The following is a 25,444-nucleotide window of genomic DNA, read 5'->3' as shown; positions in this document are numbered from 1 at the left end:
AATAAATTTGGTGAAATTCTGCATATAAAACGCTAAGGCCAAATAATTTTGTCTTAAAGACTGAATTTTATAATTATTGCTTACTTAAGTGACGTTTAGAAGAAAAAAATGATTTATTTTTAATACATAAATAAAACCTTTATCTTAATAATATTACTTTTTTACACTGTATAAAAAGCCTAACGTACTTACAGGAGTACAAACTATTTTCAATATTTTTCTTTTAAAACAGGTGCTAAAGATGCTTAACTTACAGTAAAAAATACAAAACATAAGGTAACACTTAAAAAACTATGTAAAACCGTCAATATTTTATCTCGGTCTGAAGCACATTTCGTAGTTTGTACTTGGTATAGTACATCCGGCAGATATGAATACTGCTGTTGAAAAAACACAGGACTTACGAGGTTAATGTCTGACATAATATATCTGACCCGGCAGAGGCATTCTAGGTCCGAGTGAGCCTTATTTAATGAGAGGTAGGAGGAGGAGTGTACTTACTAATGACGTAATGTTTGCAAAAAATCTTTTCTTTTGCTAAACTGAGTGTAAACTCTTTGGTAAGTCTTGATATCCCAACCTGTGTAAGTTTCTTCAAGTTTGCCCTGTTACAAAATACTTAGGTAGATGCTTTCTGTGATTTTTGAATAGGTATGTAACAAAATATAACCTACACACTTATAAAGACAGAGTATTGTTGGGCCATGATTTCATAAAGAATCCCATTTTGTATTCAAAGCTGAGTCCATAAAAATCTGTCCCTGGTTTTGTATTATAATAGATGATACCTAATGTCGCAAATTCGCAATATTGTGACCTTCGAATACAGTTTGACTTGCTGAAGGGTAAGTCGAATTTAAGGGTTTCTATCCTTTATCTATTAGTCCGTCAAACTATATTACTCGACCCTCTTCTGCAGGTATTAAAAGGTTTAGGCAAATAAGGTCTCACCTTCAGATTGTCCTTACATCGTAATAAAGAGATTGTTTAGGTTCATACTAAGAGTCTGCTAACAGAGTATGTTAATTAGAGATGAAACGGATATCCGGTAACTATCCGGTAGGCCGGATATCCGGCCTAAATTTACTATCCGGCCGGATACCGGATAGTAACTCACTATCCGGCCGGATACCGGATAGTAACTCACTATCCGGCCGGATACCGGATATTAAAAAACTACGAAATTTTCCTATTAATAAAATGAAATACATTAATCTTTGAGGTAAATATCAATAAAATGGCTTATAATAATGCCGGATTTTATTTAAAGTCCAAAAAATTACAAAAAATATTAAGGCTAAAAACTTTTTTTTTTGGGCTAAACACTAATGACAAATACATAAAATTAAAAGGTAAACATCTGTTAATGTCAAAATATTGCCAAATAAAAAAGGCGATCTTTTTTTCACTGATGGTCTGGTGACATGATGCATGCAGTTCAGTCAGATTACGCAGCAAGTAAACTAATTGAATTTTCGCTATTCCATCACACACTCACTATAGCAAAATCACCCGAATTGCCCCCTTGACAAGTGGCAAAATCTGACATTCTTTTCAAACGGATTCGATTTTCGAAAAGTGTGATTAGTCTAGTCTACTAATAGCGTAACTACTACTACTACGTACTAACCCACTGATCGCGTTCGAAGCCCCTGTGCGGCGCTAAACTCGTCACGACATGCAACTAGACAATGGGCCAACTATCCGGCCGCCGGATATCCGGCTATCCGGCCTAGCAGCTGGCCGGATATCCGGTATCCGGCCAAACAACTATCCGTTTCATCTCTAATGTTAATCCTCGACGACTTTCCTTACAATGTCTGTGCCATAAAAACAGCGCTACGGGACGAAAATGTAACGCAGATTGTACTCAAAATAAGGTCTTTCTTAAGCTGTCAAAATTACCTTCTACCTTTTCTACTGAAAACAAGAGCTATCAACGTAATTTTTACGCCAACTCTATTGACTAACTTTTTATTGCTCTCAAAGCTGCTAAAAATCTGGTTTTGCAGCAAGTTCAGAATGATTTATATTTATTTCAGTACGGCTAGCACGAAAAACTTTCGAGTTCAAATCGTTTGCTTACTCGAATCGCCATCAAAAGATTTAGTAAGAAAACTACAACAGCGCCCTTGTGAACGTGTCGTAAAGTGAACTTATATGTATGAGATGTGGTTGCACGAAACTTATTTTGAGAATCAAATCTGTCACATTATCGTTTAATTCGAAGATTGAGTATCCAATTTTATCGAATACGCAAACGATTCGAAGACGAAAGTTGTTTATGCTAGAGGTACCTACAGGGCAAGGAATTTTTTCGTGGAATTATTGGATAACAGAACGCTACTTAGTGGAGCTATAACTCCATAGGTTTTTTCTATGACAATACAGGTCCAGTTTATTCAGCTCTTTGTCTAAGGGGTCCATTTCTGAACAAGCCATTGATTTCCAGTGAGAACAGCCTATGGCGGCCTGCATTCTAATGACCTTTTTCCCAAGGGCCTCCTCGTTTACGTGCTCAGCTATTACCATTCCTTTTGGAAGTTGGCGTTTTGTTGAACGTGACTCGGTCGGAGAGCCAGCCCTTCAAGCACGGCATATTTCTTATGGGACAAAAAGGTTGATTTAAGCCTGCAATATCTGCCCTACTGGGAGCAATGGGTAGTCTTCATACAAGCGCGATTTTTTTTACTTGATGTGACGTTTGACTTGAGTTGCCTCACTTTTCTTGCTCTTCTCTTTTATCTATCTAGGCTTTATTATATGCTTAAAACTATTTCTAAGTACCAAAATGCCAAAACTATTCTACTTCAAGTGTCCCTTTTATTGCTTACTATTAAGCTTGCTAATCCAATATAGGCTATAACTTCCACCTGAGCAAGCTTATTTGCCTGTGCCTTAATGAATATTTCATTCATTTAGCCGTCTTATCACACTCTTAGTATAATTTTCACACCTACTAACCTTTATTACACGATAACGTAGGAAGTGTAACGTCGCCCACATCTTGAGCTGTTCAAACATTGGAGTACTCGCGGTCGTTGGCCTGTTTTATCACTTCCCGAATTGACTCTTTTTCTTTCTAATTTATAATCGCCATGGCATAGTTTATATCACTTGTTTAGAAATTAGAGAGAATTTGACTTTATTTAAGAACAGTTCCTATAGTGACACTTGCAATGACTAAGGAAATAAACTCTCTCAGTATTGTTGCAAATAAATAGGCACAATTAATTTCTAAGACAGAATTTCCTATGTCGAAGAGAAAACGAATTAAAAATATTATACGAAGAGAAGGGTTTTCCTTTTTATTTATAGAATCAACCGTCAACAGTTGGAAAAATTTGTAGCACATTATAACCGTTTGAACGAACATGAGTAAGTGGGTCCTTGTGGTTTACTGTTTAGAGATTATTATCTCTGAAGTTTAAAAGGTCATCAAAAATAACTAACAATATTTTCATGGCATTGTTCTTGCGGGCTTTGTTAAGGTCACAATAGAGGTTGGATAATGGTTTTTGAATCTGATTTAGAACCGTTTTCTTTGCCTTTGACTACAAAGAGACTGTCTCGCTTGTCCTGTACAAAGGTATCTAATAGAATGTTCTTGATTTGAATAAATTGTAAACATAACCTACTTGGATTTAATATAATTTCACAATCCTATTCTAAACCTTAGAAATGGACAAATATTTGTACTTATGTAACACACATCAATATTTGTGATGTTCAGACAGTTGTGCTCACAAAATCTTTAATTTAGTTACGCTACAGAATTATTTACATGCTTACTTATTGGTAAAACAATTAATGGTTTATTTACATTCACGACCGTACGCTAACTAAATTATCAAACATGCAAAAACATCTTAATTAAGCAACCGAACGGTTTCCTTTCAACAGACAGTTTTTGTAATAAATTACTTAATTAGACTTCATTAAGATAAAAAGTATATAAATGATTTTGGAACGGTAAATGCTCGTACAATTTAGCATTGCCATTGGCCGCGAATGCCGCGATCTGATAAGTAGCGATCTAAACATAATTAATTACGATTAACTATATTATGGTATCGATGTTCGTCATGTCAATGATCTCACCGTACGAGCGGAACGGTGTATGTTCTCGTAGGCTTGGGCTGCGCGCACGCAGACTACTCGACGCGGCTGCGGCAGACGTGTGCCTCTACGTTGGAGTTACGGACTAATCGTGAATGGACGGTGTTTTGATTCAATTGTTTTTTTGAGGTAAGACATTTTCTTTTCTAAAGCTAACACTGGAAGGTGCACTTTTATTTACACTTGACTTACTCAGGGGGTCTAAAATAGTTCGCAATTAATTTAATCTTCGTTTTCAATTACATGACTTTTTTAAATTTTAATCTCTTGACTGAAGGTTTATGATGAGAGGCGGTATAAATCATTTGAAGTGCTATCATTTACCTTAAAAGGAGTGTACTCACTACCCACTTTCCCTTTTTTGTAAGTTAACCGTTTCAGTTTATGTCAATTCAGGTGTTTATTTTAAGCCATGAATAATTTTACAATTGTAATGAAATTTAAAAAGTGCTCTCAAAATTGTCTGACTTTATTTTCACAAGTAGTGTAAGAATTATTCTGTTATTTCCAACATCAGAAGTTGCCCCAGATGGACGCCAGCTCTAAATTAGGCATATCTCAAGTTATTTAGGTTAAAACTAACAAAAAGATACGCTTTTTGAGCCGACCCCTTATCTCGTTAATTAAAATAAATGAGATCTCGGCAACACCCGCAACATAAACATTACAGAGAAGCGTGTGGAATATTGTGTTTGTGGATAAATTATATTGTCACTGCTTCTCTACCAAAATATACTTAATAGAGACGGAAATTATGGTTTAGACTGGGTAGACTTAAAATCATTTTTTATTAAATTAGTTTCATTTGATTTAATAAACAATCTATACTAATGTTATATGTAAATGAGAAAGTAACTCTGTCTGTCTGTCTCACTTTCACGCCTAAACCACTGAACCGATTTTGATGAAATTTGGCATAGAGATAGTTTGAGTCCCGGGAAAGGACATACGATAGTTTTTATCCCGGTTTTTGAAACACTGATACGCGCGATAATGTTTTTCTGTGACAGACAAAATTCCACGCGGGCGAAGCCGCGGGCGGAAAGCTACCTAGTCTTAGTATAATTTTTAGTGAAAGTTTTTAAAAGTGCTACCAATAATTGTAAAATATGATAGGTAAATTTAACGACAAAAACTTTCTGCTTGATTTGAATAAGTTGGATTTCTCCATCAACCATATGACCTGAACCGTGTAATAAGGTCTTTAGGTTTCAGCTGCGCTTAAGAGCTGTACCTAACGCCGGCGGATCTGATTCAATTCTGCAAAGAAATGAGAAAATGCCACATATTTACATACTACGGCTCCGGGCTAATCTCGTGTGGTCTCGTTTTTATGAAGTAAGAGATTCTTTGTATAAAGTAAACGTTCTTTTTGTTTGTAGTTGCTCAAACTTTTGTGTTGTTACTTAATTAATTTAATATACATTTCTCATTTACGTGAATTTTAAATTCTTTGTGAGAAATATGAATGTCTTTAACCTAAAAATAAAAATAATTTGAGATGATAACTATTATTTTTGGTTCGAATGTCGCCAAATGCAGAGAATTCGATGCAATAGTTAACAGTCGCGAAATCACTTATTACCGATGCTAAATAAGCCTTCATTAAAGTAATGCCTCTACTACGAGTTTGTCGCAATGTCGCAAACTCGCAAATCTCCCGTAAACGAGGCTTCGCCACATATTTACATACTATAGCCTGTCCAGGCTAATGCACAGCCTCGTGTGGACACCATTACGTACGGGACCCGTCGTAATAAAGTATTAATCACTACTACAAAGGGACCCTTGCTGATACAGGAGTTGTAGCATCAAAGAGCTAGGACTAATCCCCTGTAAAAGTGTACTTTTAGTAGAGTCAAGATATCTGGGTTAATACTGAAACTTTAAAGACTGAAACCTTTAAAAACGATTAATTAATAGTAACTCCTCTAAGTAATCTTTTAAAGTTTATGGCATTAATAAGCACTTTTGATGGACCTTTGGTGTCTATTCAGCATAATTATAAAGTTACCTAAGACTTGTAATTTTAATGAATTTTAATATTTAACTAGATTCAGTTCTAATATTATCTGAGTAAGAATTTTGGAATGGATGTTCATAACTGAGGAATGCTGTAACAGCATAGCAAAATGTCAGGGCCTTGATTAATTTCGCTATCGCAGCGGGTTCGCTTGGGGTCCAATCGCAAAATTAATTGTCTGGCAACGAAAGTCACACTGACCCTTTTTGCACGTTGTTTGAATCATAATGGATGACATGTTTTATCGATATGGAATCGATCGAGTAAAATAAATATTCTACGGATGAAGTGGTCGAATTCGGCTTTGAGCTTCCTTGGTTTATTAATATTCAATTCGATTCTACCAATGTTACGAGTGACAGGGTAACGTAGGTACACGCAGGTAGCAGGCTATCCGTGTAATACGAGGAGACATTTGAATGAATGAATATTGGAAACTATGAATAACGGATAAACACAATAATATCTTGTATATCAATATGAAAATATAAATCGATTCAGCTACAATACTGAGTGAGTCATGACGACTGAAATTGCGAGTGAAAAGATATTATCGGCAATTAAGTTTTTTTTTGTATTTTTGTAGGTCACGATACAATGTCAATTGATTTCTTTTCAGTGCTTATCCAAAAAAAATATTAGTTAGACAAGAACGGCTGAGTCAGGTCTCCCGTGTTAATTTGTGTAAGAAGTCAAATCGTAAAGGCTTAGATTAAAAAGAACCCAGACCATCTGACCTTTGTTTTTGTTTCAGTCCTTTTATACCTTTAATCCATGCCAATGTAACCTATTGTCGCCCGCCTATTACACTCATAAAAAAACTTTAATTATAATTTGGTAAAAGTGGTCTAAATGATGGCTACAAATTTTATGGGGCATAAATTAATTTTGGCCAGTTATAGTAGGTCCTATCGTAGTCATCCAATTAATTTATGGGTAATATATGCAAGAGTCAATGACAGGCCAAATTAAGGCCTATACGAAGATACATTTATCGTTAATTAGAAATGTCCTCAGGGTTATTATTAGGTTCAATGCGTAATCAAGCGTGCTTTCATTACTACTACGGTACCAGCGGTTTCTTTGAGACTTCTTGACACGCCTAATAATAAAATTGATGCATAAAGAATACATTTGAATATTATTTTTTGGATAGAAATAGCTACGTCACGATGTTAGGTAGATCGTAGAAGTTTTTATATCGCCAGCCTTTTTTCAAATTTGCATATAGGTACATATTAGAAGGATCTGGGGTAAGATAAAAAAATTCTACTACTTGAAAATCTTTTGTTTGTAAACCCAATCCAATAGCTGAAAACGATCTTATTGCTAGCTTCCTAAGTAGGTACGTCTCTTGCAACAACAAACATTGCAGCGTACAAACATTAGGATCTACGATAGGGCCTCGGGTAGCGATGCGTAAGTCCGATACGGTTTAACAGTCGTATTATTTCGGACGAACTCCGGCCACTATGTCTGTAGGGCACTAGTTCTCTGCCACCGACACGACTGAAGAGTTCGTGATTTACGACTATCTATATAAAATAGATTAAATAGACCATCGTTCCGCACCGCACCCGACATCCCACCCATAGATCGTGATTGAATACGTAGTTGACCGTCATAAGTATTCGTTACCGTCTCGGGGTCCTACTTCAGTTACTACTTCTAAACGATTGGCTTCGTTCATCTCTTTTACACATCTTGTTGTTGAGGGAGACGGAAACAGTTAAAATATTGATGAGTTTTCCCGGTAGAGTCTCAATTACTTTATATCGTTTCCCAGATTCATGAAATTGCACGAGGTTTATTTATATTTCAGGTAGATATGAGGGAGCTGATTAGGGAGTTAGTTGCATTTTTAAATTGAATGTTAAGGATTATCAAAGATATTACTGTATTTTAGTTTTTGGATAGTCGCTCCATAGATGGTATGTGAACATAAAATTAGGCTGTTGACAAATTCAACAAAATCTACAGACAGGCACGACATAAAATATGACCTGTCAATACACAATTCCCCCATATTTTGTACAGTAATGGAAAATGACGTCACTTTTTCACTCCATTGACTTGTTGATTTCTAAGCAACAAGAATAAAAAAAGAAAATTACAATAAATTAAGTAAGATAAGTAGTTGAATGCTATTTTAGAGACTGTAGCTTGTATAAGGTTGATTAAATGCATATTATTATGGCTGTATAAGTGTATAGTCAGCGTCAAATAGTTCGTGACATCCAAGTGGCCAAAAAGTGTTGCGAACTTTTTGGCTAATTTGGGTGTCTCGAACTATTTGACGCTGACTGTACCTACAGAAAAAGACTCCCAATATTCAAAATAATATACCAATAATTCTGCCAGGAATCAGATATTCGGTTTTCACGCCATTAAATTGTCGGATGTTCCTCGCCGCGGATAAACGTGTCATGCAGGTGACGCCTCATTTACCAGCTTTGATAACGCTTATTTAACGTGTAATAATGTATTTTACATTACGTAAATCCTGCGGGACATAGCCTCACTGAAAGCTAATACACAATATGAATAATTTATCTAAGAATAGTAATTTGTACATACATACCTAGAGCATCTTAAGAAAGAGCAGTACCATAATCCGACCTACAAACTAAAAAACATAAAAAACTTTGTACATTTTCAAAAACAACCATTCAAAGTTTTCGTGAAAGAATATTTTAAATTAATACTTACCTACTCTATTAATAGCGCTACACTGGATTTAATTTCCTCCTGGACAAAACCCTCAATATTTGCTTGAAATTTTAATTTTCAGTACGTAGGAGTTTTAAGCCAACATCGGTCATGAACTTTCTATATTCAGCCATTATGTTTATGTAGACAACAAAGAAAAATAATACATCGATGACACATTTCCATGTAGATTTATTCAGCAGTAACCTACCTACTTCTCACACATCTACACTAATATTATAAAGAGGAAAACTTTGTTTGTTTGTTTGTTTGTTTGTTTGTTTGTTTAGTTGTAATGGATAGGCTCAAAAACTACTGGACCGATTTTAAAAATTCTTTCACCATTCGAAAGCTACATAACTCACGAGTAACATAGGCTAAATTTTATTTTGGAAAACAATAGGGTCCCGTAAAATATTTGGGATTTTCATAAGACGTGGAAAAGCGCCATCTATCGTCATTGCTTAAAATCTTCTTGCGCCTGACAAACATTTTTGAGGTACGTAAATATTCATGAAGGCAAAGCTGTCAAACGCCATCTATCGACATCATTAGTAAATTAGTAACTAAATATTACATGTACTATGAATAGCGCTGTTCGTAAATAATATAGAAAATTTAATAAGTAAAGATATTTTATGTAATTGAACCATACACTGTATGTACCTATTTGAATCATTCACTGTGTTTAAACGAGCAAGGCAAAGTGTTAATTAGGGACTTTTTACAAACTTCCTTGCAAATTCTTACTATGTGCCGCCATCTACCGAGATGAATATTAGGGTACGGTTCAGCGGCGGACAAATGGGATGGGCGCGTGGGCGATTGTAGTTAAATAGGATAAGAATTACTTCGTTTTTATTTTCTGTATGTAATTTGTTAGTTTTTTGGTAGGGTCTTTATTTTAATTACTTAGGTTGGTAGGTACTTACTTATTTGATTTTAATGATAATTACTATAGGTAGGTATAATTTTAGTAGAAAGAAAGATAATTGAATGACTAAGTGACTCACTCACTCATCACGAAGTCTCAGAAACTACAAGTCTCACTGGCTGATCAAAGCCAGGTGATCAAAGTGGAATACACCTCCTTTTAGAACGTAGGTAGTCACTAAGACGAAATTTTGCAAAATTCAACCCTTAATATGGGAGTTCAAAAGGGGGTTGGAAGTCTGTATTGCAGTCCTCGGTTTTTAAAGTAAGAGACTTGAAAGTTAAAATGTACGCTCACTAAGATCTCTAGATATTGTGGAGGTGTACATAATATACTGTTCGGTACACTGTGGTACTGTGTACACATCGGTTTGCTGACGATATTGTGGTCATGGCAGAATCGTTGGAAGATCTTGGAACAATGCTCGAAGACCTTAATCGATTTTCCCAACAGGTAGGCCTGAGGGCGAACATGGACAAAACGAAGCTTATGTCGAATGTCCATGTTGCGCCCTACCCAGTTTCAGTTGGGAGCTCAATTATCGAGATTGTCGACAAGTAGGTATGTCTACCTCGGACAAACGATCCAGCTAGGTAGGTCCAATTTCGAGAAGGAGGTCAATCGTCGAATCCAACTCGGCTGGGCAGCGTTCGGGAAACTACGCAACATCTTTTCGTCCAAAATACCTCAATGCCTGAAGACTAGAGTGTATAACCAATGTGTGTTACCAGTGATAACTTATGGCTCGGAAACGTGGCCTCTCACTATAGGCCGTATACAGAAGCTCAGTTGCACAGCGTGCTATGGAGAGGGCTATACTTGGTGTTTCTTTGCGAGATCGAATCAGAAATGAGGAGATCCGTAAACGAACCAAAGTCGCTGACATAGCCCAACGGATTAGCAAGCTGAAGTGGCAATGGGCAGGGCACATAGTACGCAGAACTGATGGCCGATGGGACAGAATGGTTCTGGAATGGAGGCCGCGTACCGGAAAACGTAGCGTGGGACTTCCACCTACAAGGTGGACCGACGACATCGTAAAGGTAGCAGGGAAGCGCTGGACGCAGGCCGCTTCCAATCGATCAACATGGAAAGCATTGGGGGAGGCCCATGTTGTTCAGCAGTGGACGTCCTATGGCTGAAATGGTGGTGGTGGCGGTGGTGGTACATATACTGAAAATGTATCATTAGAAATCAACCACGGGGGCTAAGAAGATAAAAGGAGGGTTGGAAGTTTATATTATGAAAGTCCTATGTGTTTAAAGTTAGAGAGTTGAAATTTAAAATGTATGCGCTATAGATGCTAAGAGCGGATTTTACGAAACTCCACCCCTAATGGAGTAAAACGAGGTCCACGCGTACGAAGTCGCGGGCGGCCGCTAGTGAACTATAAAACGGTTTAAAATTCATCGACGAAATCAGATTTATTTACATGAAACATATACACGTCTGATGTATTGTTATTGAGCACGCGAACTTTTGTCTGAACATTCGGCTGTATAAACATTAACGAGAATTTTCATATGGTTTCGATCAAACAAAGCGTGTTTTATTGTTTGAGAGTAGATTGAAAGGTGCGTAGCATCACATTACTTTCTTAGTTTATTGATGTTATTATGGTTTGTTAGTAGGTGGTTCAAAAAATTCTGTCTGTGCCTACTGTTGTTAAGTAAATAAACTGTATGCAGAAAAGAAAAGAAAAACAGTTATATAAAATACTAGCGGCCGCCCGCGACTTCGTACGCGTGGACCTCGTTTTACTCCATTAGGGGTGGAGTTTCGTAAAATCCGCTCTTAGCATCTATAGCGCATACATTTTAAATTTCAACTCTCTAACTTTAAACACATAGGACTTTCATAATATAAACTTCCAACCCTCCTTTTATCTTCTTAGCCCCCGTGGTTGATTTCTAATGATACATTTTCAGTATATGTACCACCACCGCCACCACCACCATTTCAGCCATAGGACGTCCACTGCTGAACAACATGGGCCTCCCCCAATGCTTTCCATGTTGATCGATTGGAAGCGGCCTGCGTCCAGCGCTTCCCTGCTACCTTTACGATGTCGTCGGTCCACCTTGTAGGTGGAAGTCCCACGCTACGTTTTCCGGTACGCGGCCTCCATTCCAGAACCATTCTGTCCCATCGGCCATCAGTTCTGCGTACTATGTGCCCTGCCCATTGCCACTTCAGCTTGCTAATCCGTTGGGCTATGTCAGCGACTTTGGTTCGTTTACGGATCTCCTCATTTCTGATTCGATCTCGCAAAGAAACACCAAGTATAGCCCTCTCCATAGCACGCTGTGCAACTGAGCTTCTGTATACGGCCTATAGTGAGAGGCCACGTTTCCGAGCCATAAGTTATCACTGGTAACACACATTGGTTATACACTCTAGTCTTCAGGCATTGAGGTATTTTGGACGAAAAGATGTTGCGTAGTTTCCCGAACGCTGCCCAGCCGAGTTGGATTCGACGATTGACCTCCTTCTCGAAATTGGACCTACCTAGCTGGATCGTTTGTCCGAGGTAGACATACCTACTTGTCGACAATCTCGATAATTGAGCTCCCAACTGAAACTGGGTAGGGCGCAACATGGACATTCGACATAAGCTTCGTTTTGTCCATGTTCGCCCTCAGGCCTACCTGTTGGGAAAATCGATTAAGGTCTTCGAGCATTGTTCCAAGATCTTCCAACGATTCTGCCATGACCACAATATCGTCAGCAAACCGATGTGTACACAGTACCACAGTGTACCGAACAGTATATTATGTACACCTCCACAATATCTAGAGATCTTAGTGAGCGTACATTTTAACTTTCAAGTCTCTTACTTTAAAAACCGAGGACTGCAATACAGACTTCCAACCCCCTTTTGAACTCCCATATTAAGGGTTGAATTTTGCAAAATTTCGTCTTAGTGACTACCTACGTTCTAAAAGGAGGTGTATTCCACTTTGATCACCTGGCTTTGATCAGCCAGTGAGACTTGTAGTTTCTGAGACTTCGTGATGAGTGAGTGAGTCACTTAGTCATTCAATTATCTTTCTTTCTACTAAAATTATACCTACCTATAGTAATTATCATTAAAATCAAATAAGTAAGTACCTACCAACCTAAGTAATTAAAATAAAGACCCTACCAAAAAACTAACAAATTACATACAGAAAATAAAAACGAAGTAATTCTTATCCTATTTAACTACAATCGCCCACGCGCCCATCCCATTTGTCCGCCGCTGAACCGTACCCTAATATTCATCTCGGTAGATGGCGGCACATAGTAAGAATTTGCAAGGAAGTTTGTAAAAAGTCCCTAATTAACACTTTGCCTTGCTCGTTTAAACACAGTGAATGATTCAAATAGGTACATACAGTGTATGGTTCAATTACATAAAATATCTTTACTTATTAAATTTTCTATATTATTTACGAACAGCGCTATTCATAGTACATGTAATATTTAGTTACTAATTTACTAATGATGTCGATAGATGGCGTTTGACAGCTTTGCCTTCATGAATATTTACGTACCTCAAAAATGTTTGTCAGGCGCAAGAAGATTTTAAGCAATGACGATAGATGGCGCTTTTCCACGTCTTATGAAAATCCCAAATATTTTACGGGACCCTATTGTTTTCCAAAATAAAATTTAGCCTATGTTACTCGTGAGTTATGTAGCTTTCGAATGGTGAAAGAATTTTTAAAATCGGTCCAGTAGTTTTTGAGCCTATCCATTACAACTAAACAAACAAACAAACAAACAAACAAACAAACAAACAAACAAACAAACAAACAAAGTTTTCCTCTTTATAATATTAGTGTAGATACCAAGAAAGATAACTGTAGCTCTATTTTGCAGAATTAACATATTTATTAATCAAGCAACGTTTTGAAACGATTTTAGGAAAAACTTAAACTACATGAACGAGATGGAATTAAATTAGTTAAAAAGAGATTAAAAGTCGCAGATTTTTAACTGCCTTGTTGGCCTGGAATGATATCATCTCTATGATTTCACGCCTATCATTTAGCCTTTTGAATGAAATTATTCATCTGACGGGTCGTAAAACTGAAAGTGTTGTAATTAACTAAATATGACTTTGGTCATACAATAGGTCTGCCATAGAAGACGAGCTGTTTTGACCTGTTTGACCATACGAGTTCAAACAACCGTAGAACAATGACACCTCACTTTAGAACGTACGTGTACGTAGAAGGATTTGTCTAGTGAAGCGGTTTTCATGTTAGTTAATTGCATATTTCTAACGTCGCCAGCGCAGGCATTCCTTATGGGGCATCTAATAACAGTGTCTCCGTGATAAATGGGAGATTGTATAACGACTTGCTTATTTATTGGAGGTATAAGATATTGTGCTGCTTTATATAAATTGCAACGTGTGAAAGATTAATTAAAGGGATAAAACTGTTTCTATTTGAAGAATAGTTCTGAGAGTAGACGCTAGAGTAGGGCATTTACTCGAAGGCCGATACTGGATAAATTTTCTTTTTTGCAAAAGGTAAAAAATAAACGAATTTATTTCGTTCAGTAAAGGATTCTTTGCGTTGGATTATATTTAAAGTGCTCAAGAATAGTTAGATTTTTCGTAAATACATTCTTGAGCGCTTTCCATGAAAATTTAATATCGCCTGAACCTTTTAAATCCAGTTACATTTAAAGTAAAACGTATTTTCCGTTTCAAATAAATTGTGGACCTTTAAATCTTAACTTAAACCCGCAGAAATTGTGTTAAAGCGGCACCCGATACTCTAGCCTTGCCAACAACCAACAAAGCTGTCAACTTTTGGCGAGCGTTAAAAACTTTCTTAGTTTTATTAGAGTTGGTTATTCTGCAGGCGATAATGAGATATGCACTAAAAAGACAACGTCTGACATTGGAAATTTCTAATTTGATTTATGGAGGAGGATTTCGCAAGTTAGTGTTTTGTAAGAGTTTTCTGAAAAAGAATAAGTAGAAATATATATATTTTTGTTGCAGATGTGCTGTTCTCATGGAGCCCTAGTATTCAGGACTGAGGAATATGAAGCGGTTATGTCCTTTAATCATTTTAAATTTTATGATTATAGAAGCAATTCACGCTATTCAAGTAAGTATAAATTAATGTTCAATTATTCGTTTTAATTTCGTTAGAATCTGCAGCATGAAATATTGAAATGCAATTGTTACACTTGTGTCAATAGTTTGTATTAAGTACATGTTACAGGCAAAGTATGGCTTTCATGCACGAAGCCAATTATTGACACCAAACTAATCTATATCCCAATGATAATTATGCACAGGGGCCTATGCCCCTAGTCTACTGAAAAATCTATGGGATTGCTGAAAATGGTTTCTGTTTTGAGAATTTATCCCCATGATCCCATAGTGCCCCATACCTTACTCACATGATTGCTGTTGAAGTTTTTGTACGGATTGTTCGAGATCTACTAGATATTGTAGTATTGTGTTTCTTAGTTTATTGCAATTTAGTTTATTGCAATTTAGATCCCAATTTGTCTGTCTGAGCTGAAACTGAAAACATAATAATACACTCGACATCAAATAAATCGCACCTCCCGCGACAAGCATTATTAAACGTATGCATCCCCACTTCCCACCAATATTGGCACCATTTAAAAGCCTAGTTCTAACCTTCATTTCATTAAAGGAAAGGTTTTTACCCCAAAAATGTGTCTAGGGAAGGATCCAGAGTCACTTCTTCAAAAAATAGGTAGTTACGCTAAAGCCAACTTTTATGGCTTTAAAACTGTCAAGTTGGGATTAATCGCTATCCATCTGTTAAAGAGGACACGTCGGATCATTATTTGGTTTTATAACCATAAAAATTGGTCTAATTGATCCCATAGGTGGGCCCAAAGTGAGGTATTTTTTCAAGTCACATTTATGGTATATGTTAATCATTTATTAAGAAATTAAATGTGTTTTTCTTTAAGGATATTTATTGGGCTTTCAAATAACACCAATATTGTTGGGGCACCATGATTGTGTCAGAAGAAAATCGTTAAAGTTCCCGTCGCGGAAGGTGCGGTTTATTTGATGTTGAGTATATCTACTATTAATATTCAAATAGCCACGTTGATACGTTTTTCCGTATCGTTTTCGGTGTGCAATCCAATTTAGATTGGAATGGGGTTTGGGGAGTTAATCGAATAGGCCTATTTTCATATTGATGAACCGGACACTGACCATAAAAATGCATTGTGTAATTTGGAGTGATTGCATACAGTCACAATGCACCGGCAACAAAAAAGTCTGGCCACTAGCCAAATTGAAATATGTCTAGCTTTACCAATTGCTTGCTACAGCAGCGCGGAAACTATAGGTTTTGTAGAAGTGACCTAGTTCCCATTCATCAAATGTGAACCATATTGTAATGGATTCTATTGAGGTATTGTGCATTCATGCAAAATTTAGAATTAACCTATTACTAAACGGTTATAGACAAAGTCAAGGCTAGATATTTTGGGTTTACAGAATAAGAATGGAGTCGCTGTAATTGATTTTGACAATGAATCATTGTGAGAATGATTCATTGTTATGGATAGTACTTTAGATCAGTCAAAATTTAGCAATAATTTATACCTACTTGCTTGTTTAGACCTAAGGTTTAGACTAGCTTCTATTCGCGGCTTTCCGTATGTGGATATAAGTAAGTTTGTCAGTCTTACTCGTATTTCCCGCTACGTGACTAGCAATCTAAATTAATGGGTGCGAGATACGTTCAAATTCAAATAAAACATTTTTAAAACTTTTAGACGCATATTAGGTATGTCCTTGTGAGTCGGATTTTTAGCTTTTTCCAAAATAACTATTTTTTCCTGAACTTACGTGACAAAACCTACCTGTAAGTATATTTGTAATTTTTAATTGAACGGAATAAAATGTTGTCCTACTTACATAAGTAAGGTTAATAGATATCTCCCACATCTACAGAAGCTCAATAAGTATCTATGAACGTGTGGTAATGTTTATCCTTGTTAATAAGTATCGCAAGTTTAACTACCTAGTGTTAGGCGAATGTGAGCATTTGGATTAGGGTAATCATTTTAATTGAGTTTCAAATTACTTGCTGGGTACATCAAACTAAACTCTGTGGCATCTATAATAGATGCTATTTTGCAATAGCAATGTATCTTCTGAAGTGCTACCGACTGATTTCAGATGAGCCTCAGATTTCAGTCAACTATTCTAAGTACCAGTACCTATAGGTACCTATAGGTACCTAAGTAGGTGAAAGTGCTATGCTATCCTTGTAGATTATAGAATGATTATTTAATTAGAACTAGATACTATAATTTTCCTTAAAATATTTAATTGATATGTGTAGATTAAGTATGTTTTTATTATAATTATAGGTATTGATGTTCATTTGTGTATTTTAGGTTCAGAATAAATCACTATCAAGTGATGATAGCTTCATCGACATGATAGACATCGCTGAAACTCAAGACTATTTCAACAGGAATTACAAAAAAGGTAAACATAAATTATAATTGACTACTAAGACATTTATGTATCTGAAGATCAAATAAGTTACGAGAAATAACATCACAATAACAATAATTTGCATGCTGAAAGTTCGTACACAGAGCACTGAACCACAGAATAAGTAATAGTACAGGTACAGAAGGATTACTCCGCAAGACGATTTAAATAAATGCGAGTCTTGCTACGACGCGATACAGTGGAATTCAGCTCGCACAGCACTACGTACCTACAATTTTATTCACCTACAACTTTTGTCTCTTTCTATCGCGTGCCTCTGAACTCTTCTTACGCTGTTAGGGTTGCTGTCTAGTGAAAAAATAATTAATCTACTTATTTGTAATGAGGTACGTATGTAGGTAAGTATACATTCATTATGGAAAACCTTGGGAGAGGCCTTTGTCCAGCAGTGGACGTCATTTGGCTGAAACGAACGAACGCATTCTGAGCAGTAGTCATGGTAGGTTAGGTTCCTATACTATCCTAAGAATTATTGATTACCTACATGGCCAACATACCTTTCAGCATCTTTGGGAAGCGAAAAAAAAGATAAATCCGGTAGATTACTTTTCGCATTTAAACACCCGAACGCCGCACAATATTTCTTTCTCTTTATGTCCATTTTTAAATAATACTTCGATCATAGAATTATAATCATACTACTACGCACGCCAGCGTCCTGACGAGCGCGCGCGTGACACTCGACTAGGGTTGCCAGGTCCAAAATCACAAAAGCCGGACTTTGTTCTTCATTTGGCCGGACATTTTACCCTAAAAGCCGGACATGTGAGTGCCAGCTCATGAGTGAGTACTATCATCATATCGGTTGCTAACCAACATCCTGATGCGTGCGCTTCATATGATTCTGTGGCTCGACTTTTGCCTGGCGCGGCAACCAAATAAAAAGCCTAACAAAAGCCGGACAGGCCGGACAGGGCCATATTTGGCCGGACAAGTCCCTAAAAAGCCAAACATGTCCGGCTAAAGCCGGACGCCTGGCAACCCTACACTCGACTGATATAATACCCGCCGGCGGGGCGCTTCGCTGTAGGTAATTATCGGATGTACCGCGCGGAGTGAGCCAGGCCTGACTGAACATAACTGAGAGTCACGTTATAAATGAGAAGAGTTTTTCCGGGTTTGTTTTACGATGGTTTATTTGTTTTTCGATATAACTTTTTTAAATTTCATTTATTTTCTCATATAGCATAAGTACGTTTCTATCTGACAAAGTAATGTAAATATTCATAAACTAGCGGCCGCCCGCGACTTCGTACGCGTGGATCCCGTTTTACCCCCTTCTTCTTCTTCTATCTTACGCGGTTTAGATTTTTTCATATAATGTTTTTTCCTGCTAACTCTCGTTCCCGTGGGAATTTTGCAATATCCTGTTGTAACTAAGCTTTAAGTTTACTAAGATACCTGCATGCCAAATTTCAAGCGTCTAACTTAAGAGCGTTGTAGCAAAAAGTTGGCGTTCGAATTTTAGGTTTTTATTGCTTGACGTCGCGTAGTGAGTGCGCAAACTGCATTTATCTGTACAATTTCAACGCTGCGTCGACTAAACGATCTTAATCCGTAGTTGTATCGTACCTAAGACAGTACATCATACATAATAATAAAGAAATAATGTATAATTTACCTATTTGATTTTTTCTCAGATCAGACTTTTAGCAAAATCAAGTTACGTAATTAATGTATTTTTTACACTAGTAAATCCCGCGACAAGTTTTTTATCTTTAAATTGAGTAAAGTAATAAGTTGATGGGTTTGAAAGAATTCATGTTTTATTTTATTCTTTTTACAGCATCAAAAGCTTGTTTATGAAAAATATTTACTATTCAAATTTTACTTTTGACTTTTTAGTTTTTATTATGCAAGATGGAAAAATTAAAATTTATTCTGATTTTGTGACGTTTCCGCACATAAATATGGATAGGTTATATAAATAGAATGAAACGTATGAAAACGAGCGTGCCATTTTTTAAACGTTATCTATAATATCTGTGTCCATCAAAGAGCTCGTAACTAAACATCGTAAGCGCCATTCACATTATTATCTAAAAGTTAATAATAAATATTTAGTTTTTATAAATCTAAACAAGTCAGGAAATCAAAGAGGTAAATACTGATATCATTGTGATTTTATAGAATTTATTATTATAAACCACGGTCGTATAATGCTAAAAAATCAGAGGTAACTTTAAGATTTTTATCCATAGAGCAAAATTTATCTAATCGTGTTTTTAAACAGTTATCCCATTAGGTACACATGCGTTCTGTAATACAAACCCATCAAAAACAATACTTGTCAAAAAACCAAGTCTCACTACTCAGTTGTTCTACGGTAAAAAGTTGTGAGATCCATGTAATACCAAGTCCAGTCCAGGAAATCATTAACGTTTTACATAAATATATTGACTTGGCCATCGCATGAAAACACGTGTAAATTAAATTATTTAGTGCGAAATGAAACGAAATTTTGCTTGCCTGTGTAGACATGCAAAATTTCAGCTCAATGGGAAAACGGGAAGTAAGTAAATTTTAAGTTGCAAGATTTTACAACTCCAGATGTCAAAGTAAATAAAAGCTTGTAGATAGCTTTACAAAGAAAAGAAAGATTTATGAAGAAAATAAAAAGTACTGTCTGTCTACGATACATTTGTTAGGCCGTGTTGCATCGTCTTACTTTAACATTGACATCAACATTTTGGATGTCAAAAATCTGTCTAACATAAAACACCGGTTATTGTCAGTTAGGGTCAAAGTTAGGTGGTGCATCTCAGCCTTAGTGTATTTTAATTAAATTTAATACAAATAAGGATGACGAAAATAATCGATAAGTAATCTCACTCAAATATTTCTTATAGTAGGTATACAAGTTGTCGAACAAATGGTTACTTACTGAAAAAGTGCTTCATGAGACCTAGCAAATGGCATCAATAATATGTTTAAGAACGAACTGAATCTATTCAAAAAACCTATATTTCCAGCTTTCATATATTTAATACAGTTACAAACAAACACGAAATCAATGGTTTCTGAGAATTCTGAGTGCCTTAATGCCGTCCCCTTTATCTGTTTATTTAGTAAGTATTTATTAATTAGTATCTCTTGATGATATTGTAGCAAGTTAAAACAATGTTTTCCGTAAATAATTTAAATAAGAATGGAATTTACCAATTTACGAGTTTGTTGTTTTATTATTATAATAATATTACTCAATTAAAAATTTAAATTTTAAAAATTAACACTTCTAATATGGTAGGTATGGCTGGCGGCATACATTTAGTATGAAATTCGGAAACATTTAATTTTCGCATAGATCCAGTTTATTCTTTGACCTATTTATTGTTATTGTTTTAAAGAGCTCATGAAGCACTTACAGGAACAGTAAACAGTTTCTCGATATCTTGTATAATTAAAAATCAAGTGAAATCACTTATCGTTTCCACCCTGTACCTATACTTTTAAAAATAAACTCATTTTATGCGTTCATTTGTATAAGTATCTACAAAACAAATACCTAACCAACTTAGTTGACGTTTTATAAAACTATTTGTCTTAGTGTCATCGAGTGACCGCTGGTGGATTTGCCATTTACCTGACCTACCCCTTTATTACTAAACGTTTAATATCAGATGAATAGTTACGCACCAATTTCTTTCATTCAGTCGTCAGTAATTGAACTTTCGGAAAAACATGACGAAGCGTTGTGTGACCATACAGACGCTATTCAACTTTTATTAGTAAGGAAGAGTATATTTTATGTTGGTAGAAACACAATAGCATAGACTATTGTTTTGACACCCTGTTAAAATTTTTATTAGTCATTTATTTTTTCCTGACCAAACAGATACCATAATAATATCTTTTGTCTATTCTACCCATATTCTGTAAGTAAAATAATAAAAAGTTAGAAAAGAAAGAAATTACAAGTCCGATTTACCTAAACAAATAAATTAAAAATACTTGCGGATCAAAAGTACTCAATCATACTACAATTTACGAAAAAAATCACGCGTGACGCATATACGTCAGTGGGCAGTCAACTGACATAGACCCGGCGTCTACGAGTGCCAAAGCACGACTGATTTATGCCATTTGATGCACCCGATTTTATAGTATTTTCAAATTAATTTTTCATTTGAAGATTGAAGATAGATATTTTTTCTTTTTCACACAATAATAGTACTATGTTTCTTCTTAAGTATAAAGTAGTTTATGTTGCCAAATGACTTTTAGATTATGAGATGTGACCTGTTTTCTTGCAGTAATTTTCTCGAATTTTGACTATCTTATACATGATAAAAATGCATTTTAATGAATTAAACATCAACATTTTCTCAATACACTTTCTTCTTCAGGGTATGCTTATACTAATGAATACATTCTATCTTCTTATTTAGAAATAAATTTGTTGTAATATTAGTTCAAAGTTGTGCCTTCGCGAGTTACCTGGAAATCGGGCTTTCGAAATTCGCTGTTTTCGTAGACAAAAATCCAATTTGAACGAGATTTTGTCAATAGACATTCCGTAAAAACGTATGATAATTACGATGATATAAGTCAAAAGAAGCTATAACAATAAATTATATGACTAAAATCATTTCGAAATCTGCCAAATTCTCGATTTCTGCATGAAAAATGTGACAACGCTCTTAAGCGGTTTAGATTTTTCATACAAAAGGATTTTCCCGCGAATTCCCGATCCCGTGGGAATTTCGGGAATTCCTTGTTGTAACTAAGCTTTATGTTTACCAAATTTCAAGCGTCTAACTTAAGCGGTTTAGATTTTTCATACAAAAGGATTTTCCCGATAATTCCCGTTCCCGTGGAAATTTCGGGAATTACTTGTTGTAACTAAGCTTTAAGTTTACTAAGGTACCTACATGCCAAATTTCAAGCGTCTAACTTAAGCGGTTTAGATTTTTCATACAAAAGGATTTTCCCGCTAATTCCTGTTCCCGTGGGAATTCCTAAGTATACTATAACCTGCCCAGGAGTATGAAGAATAATTGTACCAAGTTTCGTTAAAATTAGTCGAGTAGTTTTTGTTTCTATAAGGAACATACAGACGGACAGACAAAAATTTTACTGATTGCATTTTTGGCATCAATATCGATCACTAATCACCCCCTGATAGTTATTTTGAAAATATATTTCATGTACAGAATTGACCTCTCTACAGATTTATTATAAGTATAGATAAACATCTAATAAGGTTTTAACTCTACAATAAATAATTGCCCTTAGGCAAAATATTAACTAATAAAATTTAGGCTTAGCCGTGTGCGTGATTCAAATATAATTTAACATTACCTCGTAGGTACCTTCTAATTAATAGGTAAATCTAGCACAATAGATAAGGGTAAGTAATTTTCATTTTATAGACTGGGGCATATTAATTCAAGGTTCTAGGTTAGTTTTGTAGGATATGCTTTAGTAAAATAATTTTCTAAAAGCATACTTTTTTATCGAGATCATAATCTTTAAATAAAGTTGTGCTTGGAGCACCCTTCACGCAAAGCAGCGATAATTTTATGTAAGATTATTTTCCCCTCGGTTGATTTGTAGCTCCTCGCCTCGGTGATTATATCTTTCAGTGATGGATTGAACGAAATTGCTGTGTTTATAATATACAGAGCCCTATAAATTGGGCCCTATTTTGTTAGTTGAATTCCCTTTGAAGGATTATTCGAATGCTCCAGAAGCAATTATCTCCATGGGACTAACTTCGGACTCAAAAGAAATATTATGTATTAAACACAAAGAAAAGCTGTCGGTAGTTATTTGGTATGATGTATTAATCTTAAAAAATAAGTAAAGAAAAGAGACGAAAAACCTTTTGCAACATTTTCAGAAAATAACGATGATCCTGTTAAAATAATTCATGTGTCGTGCTACTTAGTATATTTACCTCAATTTCAAAGGCTAACGTAATTTCCTCTTGGTAGCAACAAAAACATCTAATTTATTCAAGTCACGCAGATCTAATCAGGTTTTTTAAGAGTGTAAAAGTCGTTTATTTTCTCCAAATATAGGTTTCTAAAAAGCGCTTTTACATGTATGCCTTGCGGAAATTACTAACCCTAACCATTGGCTTCAATCTTTAAATCCAATAAAATAAGTGTAGCGAAATCTCTGTTAAAGCTTAAAAAGTAACCCTTAGCGGGATTTATCTAAAGGGTTTTCTAGTAACTTGGCCAGCAATATAGGGCCATTAAAGCCACTGTGTAATTTATCCACGGTCCAATGGAGATTTCGTTGGATCGGTCAAATATCATAAATATAGGGTATTATTTTCACGCAATATCGGCCATTATCCAGTAGGGTCCATTAACTTTAGTGCTAACACTCCATCAACCCCACATTGCCCACAAACACGTTGGCAAGTATTGTAAGGTTCAATAGGGTGCCTAAAGTGTTGAATACGGCTACCTTTTTTACACTAAGTATGTTTGACGTTTGTTGAATAAATATTTTTGATTTTGAGTACCACCATATTTTAATGGACATGAGACTAAATAGACTATGAACTAGGTGAACTCTCACGGTTTTTAGGGTTCCGTAGCCAAATGGCAAAAAACGGAACCCTTATAGATTCGTCATGTCTGTCTGCCCGTCTGTCCGTCCGTATGTCACAGCCATTTTTTTCCGAAACTATAGGAGCTATACTGTTGAAACTTGGTAGGTAGATGTATTCTGTGAACCGCATTAAGATTTTGATGCAAAAATAAAAAAATAATAATAAATATTGGGGGCTCCCCATACTTTGAACTGAAACTCAAAAATTTTTTTTTCATCAATCACGTACGTGTGGTATCTATGGATAGGTCTTTAAAAATGATATCGAGGTTTCTAAAATACTTTTTTCCTAAACCGAATAGTTTGCGTGACAGACGCTTCCAAAGTGGAAAAAAGTTGGTCCCCCCGCTCTAACTTCTAAAATAAGAAAATGAAAAATCTAAAAAAAACATATGATGTACATTACTATAAAAACTACCAACGAAAATTGTTTTGAACGAGATCTAGTAAGTAGTTTTTTTTAATACCTTGTAAATCCTAAACCGCTTATTACCGCGTAATCTTTCATACAAATAACTTAAATTAAAAAAAAAATCATTAATCAATGGTAGGTACGGAACCCTTTGTGCGTGAGTCCGACACGCACTTGGCCGGTTTTTTTAGTAGGTACCTATTGAGTAAACCACTGTGTAACCTACGAGTATGTTCTGAGTTTATACTCGTAATACTTACGTGAAGGTGTATATTTTGGGTATTTCGCAAATAAAAAATAATGTTGACTAATATTGACAAACGTCCTCACTGTGAATAAACCGATATTATACACATATTTCATTGCAAAGTGAATCCTATCTCGGGATTATAGAGTTCTGTACTTTTTATCAGTATGCTATTATGAGATTTATAAAGTTTATGTAGGTAATTGGATCCATTCAGAATTTTTCAGACTTTAACGAATAAAATAACCCAACCTAACGAGTAAATGATACCTACTTACTTTAAAGTTAAGAGAAAAAGTTGTAATAGGTACTTAGTTTTCAAGAAAAAAAATTTTTCTTAGCTTACCTAAGTATTTGTACGACAAAATAAGCTAAGAAATTGCCTTTTTCTAGAAAACTAAGTATCACAACTTTTTCTGTTAATAAGTATCATTACTCGTTAGGTTGTGCTTTACACAATGATAAAAACACTCGTTAAGATATCGAATAGGATTCGATCTAGGACAGATTATTAGAAAAGCTTAAGCAGAGAGCGATTCAGGCGATGTTTTCTTAGTCGAAAACCAGTGTTATTTTCTTGGGGCAATATGCGATTCTCCCGCTTTTCCATTTTCCGCACGGTTTTCCGAGAAGAAAATTTTCTGGCTGAATTGGAACATAAAAGCGAGGGTGAGGTGTTCTGCGAGTATCATTTCATAAGTCAAGGGAAGTGAGTCATCTAGATAGTATCTAGATGTACCTACCTATAATTTTAATGAAAGATTTATCTACACTAATATTATAAAGAGGAAAACTTTGTTTGTTTGTTTGTTTGTTTGTTTGTTTGTTTAGTTGTAATGGATAGGCTCAAAAACTACTGGACCGATTTTAAAAATTCTTTCACCATTCGAAAGCTACATAAC

At 35.6% G+C, this 25,444-nt stretch overlaps 2 protein-coding genes across 2 annotated transcripts in view; both read left to right on the top strand.

Moving 5' to 3' along the window:
- LOC135088665 (glutamine synthetase 2 cytoplasmic-like) overlaps positions 1 to 25,444 on the top strand; it is a 229,556-nt gene that overhangs the window by 107,510 nt on the left and 96,602 nt on the right. The window lies entirely within an intron of this gene.
- The window catches only part of LOC135088663 (vitamin K-dependent protein C), a 64,040-nt gene continuing 42,756 nt past the window's right edge, over positions 4,161 to 25,444 (top strand). Inside the window, exons 1-3 of the mRNA XM_063983595.1 lie at positions 4,161 to 4,248; positions 14,788 to 14,896; positions 17,193 to 17,286. Of these exons, the coding sequence (XP_063839665.1) occupies positions 14,831 to 14,896; positions 17,193 to 17,286 (160 nt within the window). The 5' untranslated portion in view covers positions 4,161 to 4,248; positions 14,788 to 14,830. The remainder of the gene's footprint in view (positions 4,249 to 14,787; positions 14,897 to 17,192; positions 17,287 to 25,444) is intronic.

This window comes from Ostrinia nubilalis, chromosome 4 (assembly GCF_963855985.1).
Source record: "Ostrinia nubilalis chromosome 4, ilOstNubi1.1, whole genome shotgun sequence".
Lineage (NCBI taxonomy): Eukaryota > Metazoa > Arthropoda > Insecta > Lepidoptera > Crambidae > Ostrinia > Ostrinia nubilalis.
The sequence above is the reverse complement of the archived record's forward strand: the minus strand, read 5'-3'. Positions and strand labels throughout refer to the sequence as shown.